The 17,003-nt window shown below is 39.6% G+C and overlaps 3 protein-coding genes across 3 annotated transcripts in view; all 3 read right to left on the reverse strand.

Moving 5' to 3' along the window:
* The window catches only part of diras1a (DIRAS family, GTP-binding RAS-like 1a), a 156,047-nt gene that overhangs the window by 9,832 nt on the left and 129,212 nt on the right, over positions 1-17,003 (reverse strand). The gene's annotated exons all lie outside the window — the stretch shown is intronic.
* On the reverse strand, positions 410-1,385 carry LOC146502371 (growth arrest and DNA damage-inducible protein GADD45 beta-like). Its single transcript, XM_085134044.1, has 3 exons — positions 952-1,385; positions 644-857; positions 410-523 (listed from the first exon to the last, which is right to left on the reverse strand). The coding sequence occupies exons 1-3, from the start codon at positions 1,050-1,052 to the stop codon at positions 410-412; spliced, it is 429 nt and encodes a 142-aa protein (XP_084990170.1). The 5' UTR covers positions 1,053-1,385.
* LOC146502372 (growth arrest and DNA damage-inducible protein GADD45 gamma-like) lies at positions 2,422-3,880 on the reverse strand. The gene is made up of 3 exons (XM_085134048.1): positions 3,609-3,880; positions 3,308-3,527; positions 2,422-3,130 (listed from the first exon to the last, which is right to left on the reverse strand). The coding sequence occupies exons 1-3, from the start codon at positions 3,701-3,703 to the stop codon at positions 2,963-2,965; spliced, it is 483 nt and encodes a 160-aa protein (XP_084990174.1). The 5' UTR covers positions 3,704-3,880; the 3' UTR covers positions 2,422-2,962.

The following is a 17,003-nucleotide window of genomic DNA, read 5'->3' on the forward strand; positions in this document are numbered from 1 at the left end:
GAGGGGAACGAGGGAAACTGTGTTAGCTGCACATTCCATCATGTACGAGCAATACGAGAAATACTGAAGCACAAACTGCATTTTATTTTGCGTGCACTGCTTAACAAAATGATTCCGTTTTCAAACTAAATCGTCCTCAGCTGCTCTATTAAATCTGACCCGGGTCTGGATGAACCCGGTACCAAAACACCCGGAGCCTCTGCCGGCTGCTGCTCGAGTTTCATGAGCAGTTCCTCAGTTTTCCACCCGTCCAGTCAGGTCACATGTCGAGACATTTTCTCACACACCTCTTCATGGCCCAAAGCTTCCTGAACCAGATCAAACTGATCTCCCGATAAAGCAAAACCCCGTTGCTCTACTTGGGCCAGTTTCCATTAATTCGAACCGCTCTGCAGCGGTCCAGTTTAGGTCAGCGGTCCTGCAGCTCAAGGTGGGGGAGCCACTCGTACCTGTGGCGGCTCTCCTCGCAGAACCTGGCGACCTGCTGAAGAGCCTCGCACTGCAGAATCTGTTCAGAAGTGTTCTGCAAAACAAAGCGTGGTTGAATATTTATGTTAACCAGAGTTTATCTAGAAAATAAGTCAGAATCCACACTGGCAAAGTTTGACAAATGCAGTGGAGCAGAATGAACGTTTGGACTTACAGTGACCAAGATGCAATGCAGGTCCCGGGATTCGTTTCTGTTGCTGGTTTCCTCCAGCAGCTGAGCGAGCCGCCTCATTCCCTTCACTCGCAGGATGTCGAGGTAATTGTCGTAGCAGAAAGCCTGCAGCAGTTTGAAGTGAATCTGCAGCGCAGCGTCATCTTCATCCTCCTCATCAAGGGCCAGCACACACAGCACCGCGCCATCCGGGTATCTGCGGGCAGGACAGGAGTATAATAAACCCCACATAGCGTCAAAATCACTCTTATCCTGACAGTACAAATGAATTGCTTTACATTAATACTTACTCATTCAGGAATTTTGCAGACTCATAAACTCCCACAGTCAGACAGTTCTGATGATGAGCTGTGACCAATACATGTTCCAAAGTCTGGCTGATGGTCTCCATACTACAGAAACACGAAGGAAAGTAAGTATGATACGGGCTCTGAACAAGAGCATAAAAGCGTATCAAAGTGCACTGTAGCCGGATTCAAAATGTAACTTGTGTCAGTGCGTAATTACGCAGCAAACATGCCTATCTTACCTTTTTCCGTGTGCTGCTGGATTCCAGAGAAGAAGAAGAAGCAGTCGGAGACGAGTCGGTGGTCATTGAGCAATGATGAATCTCTGTCTCTTCAGGTCAAAACTTTTATACCTGCTCTGGGACGTCACACCTTACCCCTCCCTCTGTTACTGGCCAGCTGTACCCCCCGTCCCATTTCAAACTTCGCGCCGCCTGTCTCCCTCCTCTTCTTTCTGCACACAAGTTTGTTTGCTTAAACCCTTCTCGTTAAAAAATAATAATTACACTGTGGAGAAGAGGATTTTAGGGATAACCTCTCAGGATCAGCCTGTATATTAGCTTTGTTTTTATGGATGAGCCACTGCAATGTGAAAGAAGAGGCCCGCAAAAGATATTCATAATAATATTCTGATATCTATATTTTAAATGTATGTGCAGCGTCTCTGTTCTTCACATCACGCATGTTTGACAAACATGACTGGAAGCGCCCTCTCCCTCTTTGATCAAGTCACGTAGACCTGGAATGGACCTTTTAGAGATGTGCACAGTGAGTGGGTTTAAACGGCTTCTGCTCTTTTGTTTGGTGAATTCGAAAAGTGTTCCGGTGGACGCGTGAAGGGCTCGCAGAGATTAAGGTGAAAACAATGCAGAGCGCTGTGAGCTGCAGCTGATAGCTGGTTGAAAGTGCATTGATTGGTTTTTTAGGCTGATTCACTCAAACATTAAGGACATCATGTGTTCACTGTCCCTGCAGGGATAAGACCCCCGGAAATATCTGGGCTCTGTACTCAATCACTGGACTGTGTCTAAATGCATTTAGATAAAGTTTATGATTTCAAATCTCTGCAGTTTCCTTCACTTGTAAGTTTTTATCTTCATATTCAGTGTTTATTACATTAATACGTTAATATCAGATAAAATTATAAGATCAATTAAGTGAAGGAATCCAGTTTACACCAGATGTGGGGCATTTTATGTTAGTTTATGTCCGTTTTTGAGTGATTTTGGGGTTTTCTGAAAACATCTCCAGGAAATGTTTCAGTTGAATCATGGCTATTGTGTTTAATGAATGAGAACAATAAACTTGATGAAGCCCCTAATGAGGTGTCGTGCGGAAAACACCTGATTGATTAAAGACTTAATCAGTGGCGCAGGGTCGCTGTTACAGGCATGCGCCAGAAATGCGTCCACAGTCTTTTTCTTTGTTGTTGTTCAGTTTCAGTTTGATGGTTTACAAGGGGATGGGTGGGGGTGGGTGCGGGTGGGTGCGGGTCTGTTTCTGCCGGCAGAGAAAATGTGTAATGGTTAGACAAAGGTGACAAAACAACTTAGAGCCAATAAAAATTCCAAGATCACATGAAAACTAAAACTAAAGATTTTTTTAATTTATTTTTTATTTTAGTTACATTTACAAGCAGAGAATAGCCCGAAGTCTAGTTTGGTTTGATTATTTTTTGTCATCAAGCCTTGAAACATTTTGTTGTACAGCACTGACAGTGAAATGAAACAGCAGAGATGATCAACTTTATTTGGCTTTAGTTTTATTTTAATTGTTGTTTTTCTCTTATTTTTCATTCAGACAGCCCCAGGAGGCTTTGGTGCATCATTTTCATTGGCAGAGATATGACTTTGTGCGGTTTTCGCTTTAAGAGGCAGTAAATCTCTCGTTTTCAAAATAGTAAATTGAAAGTCTGAAACTGAGGATTTCACCTTTACCCCATTTTTTCCTCTTTGCAACTTTAAAACGTGGATTCAGAAACAACGAACACGCTGAAGAATTAAATCCTTCACTTTTATTTACAGCAACGACAACAACAACAACAACTGCGGCTTGGGTAGCGATAAGAACAAACGTAGTAACAAGAAAGGCAATGCACCGACGAGTCCCTCCGTCGGCTTTCTTCGCAGAAGCTGCTGAGGATCTGCAGGGCCTGGCGTGAAAGCGGCTTCGCTGGAGGGACCTGCGAAACACAGCGAGGAAGGACGTGAAACGCCCGGAAAACACATCACTTTGCTTCTTATTCGAAGTAGCCTATCATGAAGCCAAGTGTACAAATTACAACGATTTTAATAGAGATAATTGGCAAACATGAGCCATTTGTTAACTGCGCAGCAGCACAAATGGAAATTTGGCTTACAGTGACCAGAATGCAGTGCAGGTCCCGCGAGGCCTCGTTGCCGCTGATGTCATCCATGTTCACCAGCTCTGCCAGCCGTCTCTTGTCTGTCGAACACATGATGCGGACGTTCTTCTTGTAGCACATATCCTTTAGCTGGATTAGATTAATCTGTAACATAATGTCACCCTCTGTTTCCTTTTCGCTGGCAAGGACGCACAGGACGACTCTGTGCGGGTTTCTGCGGGAAACAGGACGACATTAATGTCACCATTGCCACGTTGTTTGAACTGTATTTAAACGTAAAAATTAAAATACTTACGCTTTCATGTATTTGTAGGACTCAATTACACCGATTCTGAGGCAGTTCTGGTGATAAGCTTCCACGAGCAGCTCCTCCAAAGCCTGACCCACCATCTTGATCCTACAGATACGCAGACGGTTAGAAATGCGCACAAACTAAGACAAAACAGCCCCAAAGTCAACAAATAACCCCAAACAATGAGAATACACCCTAACCTATGACTCAACATTAGAAACTGCTATAAAAACCAAAACTGGGATGAAATTTGAGCAAAACTTACAATGTATCGTGTAGCAGGGGTGCGTAATTACGCACCACTGGAGAGATACATTGTAAGTTTTAATTTGGAAAATTGGGACTTACAAAATAAAGTTAGCGTAAAGAAATATAGTGATTAAAGAAATCAAATCATTTTTCAGACACCGCAGAATGTTGCACTGAACTGAAACACAAGCAAACTGTGGGAAAAAACCCGTGAAGTCTTACATCCACTGTTCGGTCATCTTGGATGTAGCAAAAGTGCAGAGATCTAAAGCAGGAGCAGAGTGTATGTCTTTAAGAGAAACTGAGCCCAGTGGATCAGGTCCTTCATTTATACTCAGGTGGGGTGGGCTGGCCCACCGGAACACAGCAGGCGGTTTGAAGGTAGACAGTTTTAAATAGTTTTAAAAATGTATTTGCAAGTCACGCGTGGGAATGCTTGGTACAAAATTCAAAAGTCCGAAACAGAAAATGTCTTTTTTAAACGGCAAGAAATGTATAATTACAATTTTTGGACGGGAGGTTCTGACACTGTTATACAGCACCTCATAATAATCATGTGCAATTACCTGACCTTACTTCGACCGAAGCAAACTTTTAGACCAGGCCACCCAGCCCGCGATTATTCTAATATTTATCGACAATTGGAAATTAAAAAGTAAAATAAAAACTTTAATTGAGGTCAAACAAACATGTCTGTGCGTCCCCCTTACCCTCTCGTCTCCTACAGACTTGAACTGAACTTCGTACACAGCAACACCAGGTCTCGGACCCCCACCCCCACCCTGCCGGTGGTGGGGTGCAGTGGCGGTCCTAGCCTGTTTGGCGCCCTGGGCGAACACTCCCTCTTGCGCCTCCCCCCCCCCCCCCCCCCACACACACACACAACATATTAAGGACTGTACATTAACATAAAACTGTTGTACACACACACACACACACATGAAGAGAGAGAGAGTAGGGGAGACCGGGGATAGTTGTAACATTTTTGACATTTCTGTCTGTAAATTGGAGCTCTTTTAAGGTAGTGGATTCAAAATGTAATGCAAAGTATTTACATGTCTCTGCTATTAAATAGTGCAGCTATTTTCTCTGCAGCACAATTACCCATTGCATGGTATGGTCTCAAACACAAAGAGTGAAATGTTACAATTAACCCCATAGTCTGGGTTAGTTGTAACATATCCTGGGGTGAAATGTAACACAATGAAATAAGGGTACTAACAAAACATTAACATGTAATCTTTGTTTATTCAACACATGAATGCACTTAGAGCCATTTATGTAACTATGTGTGTGTGTGACAGAATGCAGAAATCTAGATTTTGAACATATGCCAACCCCCGAAAAAAGTTATGGAATTTTCTGCAACTGAATATTTCATTAATTTTGGTTGGTCTTCCTTGAGTTTGGCCTCATTGGCTCAGTGGGCATTATAACCTACAACTCTTGCACCAATTTTGAACATAACAATGAAGCTGAAAAAATGTAGTTGTTCACCAGCATCGCAATCCCATTACTTTTTATCATGGCTTACCTTGGTGTGGTTTGCAAAGTGCTTCAGAAAGATGAGGAAATCTGTTTCTTGCACCCAACCTGATTTATTTCCACTACCAGTACTTCCTACTGGTCCATCTCTGACACAGTGGTCTGCATAATGTATGTGTGGGAACACAAACAGTGGAGGAATTGTGTTGCCAATGGCATTAACCGCATATACAAAAGCGACCAGTGAACCTCTCTGCTGATGTCGTTGCCCCAACTTGTTTAATATAAGTTAAAGTAATAGTGTGGTAAGTTGTAACATTGCATTATTGTTACAACTGACCCAGACTCCTATAGCCATGAACTAGCTAACATTACAGCCAACGGCTAAAACATTAGCACTAAAGACCTACACAGAATATATCCCCATAGACATACAAATAACATAATTTAAGTTTGATGAGTTTAACTGCAAAGCAGATAATGCTATTAGAAATTGAAATTAAGTAGAAAAACTTACTTTTTGGCATACAAATTACTTTTTTTTCGTGTTAAATTGTCTGTGTTTGACAAAATGTGCTGATTTTTCACATGTGATAGCAGAACTGAGTTGGGCATGCACAGGATGAGTCACATCATTTGAAACTTAGCTCTGATTGGAGAAATTGGAAGTGTTACAACTGACCCACGTTACAACTATCCCCGGTCTCCCCTATGCATAGTATGCAAACAGCTACCAAACAGCCATCACAATTTGTCATACAATGAGAACAGGACAAATCAACAATTGACAATGACTCATTAATATTAAAATCTGTAACATAATGTATTGTTTGGAGTTTAGTCTGTTACTGTTACTATTTATTACCATTTCTTCTTGGAGCAACTGTAACCCACAAAGTTTCCTTAGGGATTAATAAACTATTCTGATTCTGATTGTTTCAGGATGACCTGCCATCATCCAATCACACATCTGCTTACCTGCATCTTTTGCTCGTTTCTCCTCCTCTTCTTTTCTCTTTTTTCTAAACTGAGGACCTGATGGCTTTGAACTTTTCTTGTCCATCTTCCATTGGTTTTAATGTTGCACTCCAGTATGAACACAAATCCTCCAACCCGAGGATCACCACAACATAACACACCTACACCTTAGTTCACAGATTTGCTTTGTGTATTTCTGGGATTTCACACAACCCAGGATTCAGATCATGAATACATAATGGGCTTGGATTTACAACAGTATAAATGAAATGTGCTCTATTTGGAAGCAGCAGGCCCCCTTCCCCTTTCGACGGCTTGTGTGAGACTTTAAATCATCAAACTGTAAATTCTAAATTGTTATTGATCCCTTTACCCCGAGTCCTAAAGTGTATATTTATTTTCTTACTCTTCTTATATATATTGTATGTTTACTTGCACTGCTGTAACTGGAGCCTCGTCGTCTCGTCTCTATATATACTGGACTGTAGCGGAGATGACAATAAAGTTTACTTTGACTTCAGCAGCGAGCATGCGCACCGAGGGCTCTCGAGCTCACTTTTCGTGTAAAGAATTTCGAAAAAACATCGGTGCAAATTATAAGTCTGTATTATAATGTCTGGTGTTTTCGTGTTTGTTGGTTTGTTTTTATTTTGTTTTATTTTGCGAGTTGGTTATTAGATGCTGCTCCAGCCAGCCAGAGAATCCCCGCCGCCCCGCCCTCTCCTCTCTGTGCCGCAAGCTGCAGGCGCACCTCGCAAACGGAGGGCGCCCTTACTCCCAGCAAATGGGCGACAGAAAACCGATCGGTGCCTGTGCCATTCCCAATATGCGTCGGGGCAGCATGAGTACGAGCATTTTTTTTTTTTGCCGAGGCCCGTGATGCCGCCCCCCACCACGATGCCACCCCGGGCAACCGCCCGTGTCGCCCGTATCTAAAACCGCTACTGGTGGGGTGTAACTGGGACAGAGAACCTTGCTCTCTGCGTTGTCTCTGCAGATCTTATTTCCCCTAAATAATTTAGACACTGCCTTAATATGAAGTGTGTGAACTTAAACTCGAAATTGAAGATCAGCAGTTTCTGTAAATGCGTGTTGATTATTCTTTGGAATCGTGAGATAAACATATGTATAATTAAATAAAAGAGTCTTTCATTTCTTTCTCTTTTGTTGTGCATTTGTTTGACTTCCTGAGGTTTTTAAATGGGTTGGGCTTTCCTGGATTCAACTTCATGATTTACAATGATATAAATAAAACACCCCGAGAGAAAGAAAAAAACTGTTATGTTTAACATCATGTTTAAACATTTCCGTTAGGAGAATTAATCAAATCAAATCTTACAAGTATCCATATTTAGACTTCCAGAGAGCAATGCAAAACACTTCCGTTTTAAAATAAAACATTTTATTTGTCATATTTCTAAAAACAAAACAAAAACAAAAAAACAACTCGCATTTTTAGAATGCACGTAAAATAAAATTTTATTGCTCTTATTTATTTTAATTTTTCTTAACAGGTTTTGCTACTGGGGTCAGAAAGATCCTTCTACAGGTTAAATAATAATTCATACATTACATTTGTTATAGAAATTCTGTAAGTATAAACATAAAAACAAAAAAACAAAAGCTAAAATGAAACAAATCTTTCCACTGACCCTGAACAGCGCAAACACAGAAACTTTACCTCAAAGCAAATATGAAACTTAATTTGTCACGTGTCTTTCTGTACCAAATTCAGCTGAACGACTGTTTTCACACTGAACACACTCCACCCACTTATTAACGGTTCTTTTATTTTATATTTTCTGTATATAACTTGTGCATGTCCTTTTGTGTAGATACTTATTGTGCATCACATACATTCCTTGTGTAGGTACCTCTTAAACGTATTTTATCTTTATTAATCTTATTGTCTTATCCGAAAAAATCTGAATGTAAAAACCTCAAAGCTGCAGAGAGACGCCAAACAGTGACAATAAAGATCTATCTATAAGACAGATAAGAAAACAGGTTGGAAAGTGCCAGACTGACTCACTGTTACAGGGATTCACCTGAGAGAACCATCAGTGGTCACCGTTCACCTACAGTTAGTGAGTCTTGTTTTTTTCAGGGCCTTGGAGCCAGACGACTCCTCGGGGTTTTGTCTCTGCCTGTAAATGTCTGATCTTTACAGATGGGCGACCAGTAGCGGTTTTTGATACGGGCGACACGGGGTGGCATCGTGGTGGGGGGCGGCATCACGGGCATCGGCTGGTACTCATGCTGCCCCGACGTCAGCCAGCGCATATTGGGAATGGTACAGGCACCGATCGGTTTTCTATCGCCCATTTGCTGGGAGTAAGGGCGCCCTCTGTTTGCGAGGTGCGCCTGCTGCTTGCTGCACAGGAAGGAGAGGGCGGGGCGGCGGTATGGCGTTATCTTTGTGCCACTATTCTCAGCGCACGTAAAAAAAAAAAAAGTTTGCAGGTGCAAGTGTTGCATTTTGAGGAGAAATTTATTTTGAGCGAAGAAAAGCTGAATTTGAGTGAACAAAATTCATTGCTGCGTGCAAAAACTGTATTTCAGTGTTTGCTATTATCCACACACACACACACAACAGCAGCCCCTCTCGCTCAGTTTTTGCATTTGCGCCAATGTGTTGCTCACGCTCTCAACATTTCTGCCCGTGCCACTCAAAACCAGCCAATCACAGACTTGGATGAAAAAATCGGATCTGATTGGCTGTTTTGGTCTCCAATTATGGAACGCCAGGACTGCCATAATGAATTAATTAAATACACCATTAAATAATTAATTAAATGTGTCAATAATTAATTAAAATGGGAAATAATTAATTAAATAAATAGTTATGACACATGTAATTAATTAATTATTGACACATTTAATTAATTATTTATGTATTTCACATTTTAATTAATTATTGACACATTTAATTAATTATTGACACATTTAATTAATTATTTATTGACACATTTAATTAATTATTTATGTATTTCACATTTTAATTAATTATTGACACATTTAATTAATTATTTAATGATATATTTATTTATTTCATTTTGGCAGTCCTGGCGCCTGGCTCTCATCATGAAATAATTTTATCTGTCAACCTCACCCATCAAACTCAGGGGGCGGGGTTAACGCTGATCGACTCAAAACCATTGCTTTGGCCTGGTGGCCATTGTTTTTAGAACACAACAACCAGCATGTGGAAACTAACAGAACTGAACTTTGAAAAACCCTGTTTGTGTGTGTCACCAAATACAGTTTTAATATTTTTTTAGCCGAGAATGTAGTGGTTTAATCTTCATGTGTCTGGTCGGTTTCTCAAGATACAGCCTCTTTGCAAAAGTGCTTCGATGATTTCGGAGATGTCTGCCCAGTCTCACGGCAAAGCGTGGATAGACCCGCTCGCCTCGCAAGCAATCGAGCTGTTATTACCACCGAAAAGGCTCAGGCCCCGGTACACAGCTGTAATAACCCCCGCTGACACGGACTTCTTTTACTGAGGTTATATTTATCAGGGTTTTATTTCCTGATGTTCTTATGTGTCCTACGTGTTTCAGTCGCCAATTCTGAATTATAACTAACATTAAAAACATGTTTAAGGAGGAGAGAGAGCAAATAAATTCGATTAACAGCTGATCTTTGGGTTTTTGTTCAGTAATCAGCGTGACCTGCGTATAAACGCATAAAAGAGATAACGTTGGTGTTTCCTCATGTAGTAACTGCTGGCTTTAACTGTACAAAGGTTGTTCGAAACTATGACACACATACAGACTTCATGATGTTCGGCTAATATTTTTATTGTGAATATTAATCATGAGGGTAAACGGACCTGTACACCACAGAGCGAGGTCAGCATATCCACGATATCTTCAGCTCTCTGAGGTAACACAGAGTTTCCCAGCTGACTAATCTAACTGTCATCTACACAGCAAATCCAGCATGTCCAAATTAACACTGTCAGATTTGATTTCAACACTTTTAAAGTGTCTATATGGGTCCACACCAGAGAGTGTTAATTTAACTCTTTTTGGAGAGTTGGTATGTTAACTCTGATTTAGTGTTAAACACCAAATCTCTCTGGAGTTGATAATTTAACACTTGGTGTTAAGAGTTTATATATTAACTCTCAAAGAGTATTTTAGTTTAACTACGTAAGAGTTATCTTCTAATTAATTCTAAAAAGCGGGAATTTTACTGTTCTGAACTTCTAGAAATTTCTTTTGGAAATAAACATTTACTAAAAAGACGCAATGGTTTTTGAAAAACATTTATTCTGAACCGTGCACCACAATTTCAAAACATTTTCTGAAAGATGTAACAGTGTACATGTTCTCACTTTCATTAGAATTTCGTTTATCAAAAGGTCTGACATAGGTGAGCTGGTAAATGCAAATAACAGCATTCTCATCACTTATTTCAATAAATACAAAATACAATATGCATGTCCTTCATTCATCACTTTGTGGAACTTCAACGCACTTCTGCTCTCCCCCATATTCCATCTTCACAAGCATATCCTATGTGGAGATTGAATAAAAATTAGTTGACACTAATTAATGGCACAAATCAATTGCAGCACAGTGAAAAAAAAAAAAAAAAAAAAAAAAAAAAAGGGAATCCTTTTTGAGACATTACTTGTGTAAAGTATTTTCCCAAAAGATAAGGACACAGGCAACAGGTAGTACTGAACTAAATGTAAAACCTCAACCTTTTTCATTTTTACCTAAACCGTGTGCACAAAACTCTGGAGGGATCTAAATGCTAACGTAGAACCCAGTCAGGACATCTGCTACTGCTGTTTGCTCGTTTTTTATGGGAGATCGTTTTCAGGCTTCAAGTAGCACCATTATACCAACATTTCACATTCTAGACATTGTTTTAGGTGTATTTGACCAAAAAATTTAACCGAAAATTCACATGCAAACTTTTTTTCAAGGCTGTGGTATTTGCCGAAAACAATACCTTTCAGCTAGCTAAAACAGCGAGCGGTGCTATCAGCGAGCAACATGGCTAATGCCTTTCACACAGCTTTGTCTCAACTCCAAAGAGCCACAGAAGTAAAAGCTAATAATAATAATTGAAACAATCTTTGAAAAAATGACTTACCAAGCATGGCAAACAACTCAAATATGTAGAGCAAAATGTTCTGAAACGGCTTCACTTCAGCTTCGATCGGAGCCGTGCTGGGGGCGGAGTCTGTGAATTTACTCTATTAGTGTCATAGCCCCTCTAGGAGTTCAGAGTTAAGAGGTCAAGAGTTAATGTTTCCATTGTAACACCTCCAGATTTGAAATAGAAACACTCATTTTTAACACTCGATTTTAACTACTATCATTTTACACCTCAGAGTTACATTAAAAGCATGTGACTCTACTTAGAGTAAAATTAACTCTAAGACTACTAACACCAAAACATTTAACACTTTTGAATTTGCTGTGTACGAATAATTCACGGGTCATATCAATATGATTTTACAGAAAAGCATCCTTAATACTGCCAACTATTCCAGAGACGTGAAAATCTACAGCATAAAGAACACAAAAATATAGCAGTCTGACGCAACACTGTAAATGAACCGTCAGTTTGTCAAAGTGGAATGAAAGCGATTGGTTGAACAGGTGTTCGTGATCTGTGTTTTCTGCATTTTCATCAGCGTAAGAGACTCAGCAGCAGATTAGAATAACAGTTATACATTTAATAAATTACCAAATGAACGCAAGAAACGAGCAACCCTGTTCCGACAATTTGAGTTTGTGTTCCCTCAGCTGCAGACTGTTTAAATGTTTGAGAGGAAGATTAGATATAAAGCAATCGTCAAACATAGACTCAGTCTGCGTTCACATTTGATATGAGGCCAGGACGGATAATGGCTGTGTCCTGTTTTAAGATCATACATGTAAAATTGTTGTCTGACCTCCGTCGATCCAGCCGCTCAGAGTTAACTGAAGTTAACCTGGATAAATTATAGTTAAGGAGTATCACAGATAACACCCACGTGAGCTGTGTGACTGTTCACTACTACACTGAAATCAGTAGGCTATTACTGAAATACACGTGCTATTTCATAAACTATGATGTAAAGTCCTACTAACATGTTTAGTTTTAAAGGACACCTTCCTGCCTTATTAGCAGTATTAGTTTTCTTCTAACATCCAGAAGTCTGCACCATGTGTTTCATAGTTTGTAACAAACCTTTGACAGTTAAACATAACATGACCGAAAAAGCAAAAAAATGAATAAAAAGAGAGAGAGAGAGAGAAAAATCACACAAATTATATGTTAACCTCATTTATTTTTAGTTAAGTAAACTCTAAAAATTCTAACAGATCGCTGGTGCTTAGAAAACCTATTAAAAAACAGATGATATAATATTTCTGTCCAGGTTGCAGTCTGCATTATGAACATGTAGTTGGAAACTCTGCTCCTCTCGGTGGAAATGCGCCTTCTCTTTCCTCTTTGTATAAAAACATTTTAAAAGTCAGTTTAATCTCAAAATTTACTGTTAAATCCAAAACACACCAGATAAAGAAAAGCGAATGGTTCAGTCTAACACAGTGAACCATTAAACGTCTGTAAAACTGTGCAGTTCTGAAACGTAACTTTAACCTCAGCCAAACCGATTTGCTCAGTTGTAAATAAAACAGCGAAGTAAACGTGACCCGACAGACAAAACCTGAGTGAATTAAGTCCAGCGTTTAACACTGAGAGCTAAAACTCAGCTCAGGTTTCAAAGCTGTGTGCCGGTGATTGGACATCAGCCGCTGATAAAGTGGGTTCGTGCTCTGTTGGGAAACAAGCTCCAGCAGCTCTGCGCTCGGGAAAAACTATATTTACTTATCTTGTCCAGAAAAATGTGCTGAGGTTGCGTAATATCTAGCACCGGCTGCCCAGTTAAACTGTGACTATCACCAGGTAACGTGGGCGTGTTTCTTGAATTAGCAGCAGGTGTTAAACAGCTGACAGGTGAGGAGGAGGATGCATGCAGGTAAACTGAGGGCCTGTTGAGCTGATCGCTGGTTTCGTGAGAAAAATGTCAGCTCGTCCTTTATGTTACAGAAGCACAGAGACACAAGACCAGGTGGAAAGAGACGATCGTTCGGTGAAAATGAGAATCTGCGAATGCAACACATGGAACACGGAGAGTGGAATATGTAAACAAACCGGTTAACGTAACCCCCTCGGTGCACTCTGCATGCTGACTGTTAGCAGAGCTACTGAAATCTCTGAAAACATCTGAGCACCTTTGCAAACATGTTCTATGTTGACAACCTGACCCATGTGAAGATTACAGCGCGACATTCGCAGCTAAAACACAGTTAAAAGTGTAGTTGGTGACAGAAAAACGGGGTATTTTAAAACTACACCACCAACATTGCTGCCTGTGATTTGAAATGCATTCTGGGATACCTGGCTGCCCCAAGTCTACACAAGCAATCGATTATCTAGGATCGACCTGTTTTGACTTACTTTGCACGGCAACCAATCAAATGTTAGAGAAGCTGCATGGGCAGCGTTAACCCCGCCCCCTGCGTTTGACGGGTGAGGTTGACAGATAAAATTATTTCATGATGAGAGCCAGGCGCCAGGACTGCCAAAATGAAATAAATAAATATATCATTAAATAATTAATTAAATGTGTCAATAATTAATTAAAATGTGAAATACATAAATAATTAATTAAATGTGTCAATAAATAATTAATTAAATGTGTCAATAATTAATTAAATGTGTCAATAATTAATTAAAATGTGAAATACATAAATAATTAATTAAATGTGTCAATAATTAATTAATTACATGTGTCATAACTATTTATTTAATTAATTATTTCCCATTTTAATTAATTATTGACACATTTAATTAATTATTTAATGGTGTATTTAATTAATTCATTATGGCAGTCCTGGCGTTCCATATCCAATCAGCTCGAAATGACGAAATGCAATATCCCAGAATCCATTTCGTCCAAAACTCAAATGAGGCAGTGGTGGAGGAACACAGAGGAACGGAGTATGAAATATTTGTCTTTCTGGGTCACAAAATAAACTTTTAAGATATTTTCAGGAGAGAATGGTGCTGTGTAAACTTCTAATATCTGCTTGATTTATCAAGACATCACATATTTGCATAAGTGCTCTAACACAGCGGTCCCCAACCCCCGGGCCTCGGACCGGTACGGTCCGTGAGTCGTTTGGTGTCGTCAGGTGTGAAATGTATAGTTTTCAGGGTTTTTATCGGTTTTCAGCGTTATTTTGTTATCGTTTTTATCGGTAACTCGGTTTTCCTGGGTCTTTTCACGTGTGTTATGAATAAATCTTCTTTTTTTCGGTACCAGTATTAGTTTTATTTTGTTGTATTTATCCGCGACACCTTAAAGGCCGGTTCCTGAAAATATTGTCGGCCATAAACCGGTCCGTGGCACAAAAAAGGTTGGAGACCGCTGCTCTTACCCACTAGCTGACCGCGCATACCTGGACTGGCCATTGGGCATACCGGGCATTTGCCCGGTGGGCCGATGGTGATTTTTCATTTTTATGTTTGTTTGTTTGTTTTTGTAATGGTATAAACAATGAAAGGTGGTGGATTAGCCAATTGGTCATGATCAACTCTGGGCTGGACCAATTACAACACATCTGTGTTGAGGGGAAAAGGAACGCGATTTGTCCCGGACTTCAGCGAGAATGAAAAAGACACAAAGCTGGAGTTATTCTGTGTCTTTGCTCTCTTCCTCCCTCTCCTGTTGCTACTTCAATCTTGAAACTGATCAATGATCAGCTGATCGGTGTTTCTGCCGCAAGTCCCGTCTCTGTTGCTTGTTTACCCCCCACTTTAGGATATTTTTTTTTACAGTGTAGGACTGCCACTGTGGGCAACAGACATCTAAGAGTTTGTGTTAAAATATCCAGTGTTGGTAGTTTTGATGTTGTTTGTAATCACTTTGTTATAGCCATGTATGCCCAACAAAAGGTTCACGAAGTTCAGAGTAGGCATTCATTCAAATAAAGAGAAAATTACAGTGGGTGTCGGAAAATGTCACCAAAATGGGTAAATCCAGTGATTGATATATATATATATATATATATATATATATATATATATATATATATATATATATATATATATATATATATATTCAACAAACCATAGCCTACAGTAGTTTGTATTTTTTTCTACTTATTTTTTGTCACCCAATTAAACTAAAATGCTGTAAAATCTAGTTTTTGTTTAGTTTAGTTCATTGCACTAACCTTTAGTGTGAAAGTTCTGCACACCTCTGAAAATGAAATAAATCAAAGGGGATCACAAACACGCAGAATAGACACGAGTGCTTTGTACACTGTAAAAAATCCTAAAACCCCCCCAGTAATATTCCGGCAGCTGGGGCACCAAAATAATACCATAAAATGACAGAAAATAACTTTCTCATAAAAATACGGTTATTTTCAGCCTATTTATGTGAATTTAATGATATTCTAGAAAAACAGTACAAAACCGTAAAATACACAGTAAAATACTTTTATATTACAATTTTTTTTTACAGTGTAGCTTGTACTGAATATCGACCCACGGAAATGCACACGATAAAAAGAAAGCGTTAAACTTAAACATGTCTGGACGCATGCTCAGTCGTCCAGGTCAGGAAATCCCACAAAGTGGATTCTGTTCATCTGGACGTGGCGTAGACATTTCGTCACTCATCAGGTGACTTCTTCAGTCTCAGCTGACTGCAGGTTTCCCCAAATGAAAACGCTACTTTGCAGATGGACAGAATCACTTCATTTGCTCCTGTAAATATTTGTTTGGTTGTGTTTTTAAAGAAAGATGGACACAAAGCCCAGTTTGGGGAGCAATCACCCTTCGTACTTTATATACATATTTAAAAAAGAAAATCTGTTAGTCCCAGAAATGAATCTGCCTTAGGAGAGGGCATCGACTCCTTTGTATCATTATTACAAATATTTTGTTTTATTTTGTTTTTCTTTTGTTTATTTGTTTTATTTTTCCACCTCTGCTTCTCCCACAAAATGCTATCTTTCTGCCTAAGCTCGACTCAGTCCTGGCCGCTCGTTATGGAAGCCATAATGGGACACTCCCGGGTTCTTTCCATGTGGAAAGCTTCTCCATTTGTTCCTTATGAGGCCTATTAGCGACCATTCAACCCGTTTTAAAAACCAAAATGAGGACCTGATAAAAGAACACGTGCGTTATCATTACCGGAACCGATTAGCTTAACAAAAGAAGAGGCGAGGAGCACAGGAACATCGGACTTTAGGGCTAAAAGTACTTAGACAAAAAAGATATAATAATCCAGTTTGGAAGATGTAGAAACATTCGCTTTCTTTTGAATATAACGCGACGTAGAATACGGGGGAAAAGAGGAAAGAGACCAGAGGAAAAAGATATATTGTATTTTGAAACGAACTGTTCCTTTAAATAACTTCAAGATCCAGTTACACACATAGACCCAATGCGCTTAAAGCTGCGATTATACATTATAATTGTAAGTACAGCTAAAATGTCCCATTCGTGTCACCAAGAATTCAACAACTGAGACATCTTCTATGCAGCTGGTTTGTGAAATTGGCTTAAATTCACCCTAATAGTGTGAACTTAACCCCAACTTTTATCTTAGTGAGTCAGTGTGGTAACCAGGCTGCTCTAAGCCCTGCAGAAGAAGAA

Source organism: Neolamprologus multifasciatus, chromosome 15, assembly GCF_963576455.1.
Source record: "Neolamprologus multifasciatus chromosome 15, fNeoMul1.2, whole genome shotgun sequence".
Classification (NCBI taxonomy): Eukaryota; Metazoa; Chordata; class Actinopteri; order Cichliformes; family Cichlidae; genus Neolamprologus; species Neolamprologus multifasciatus.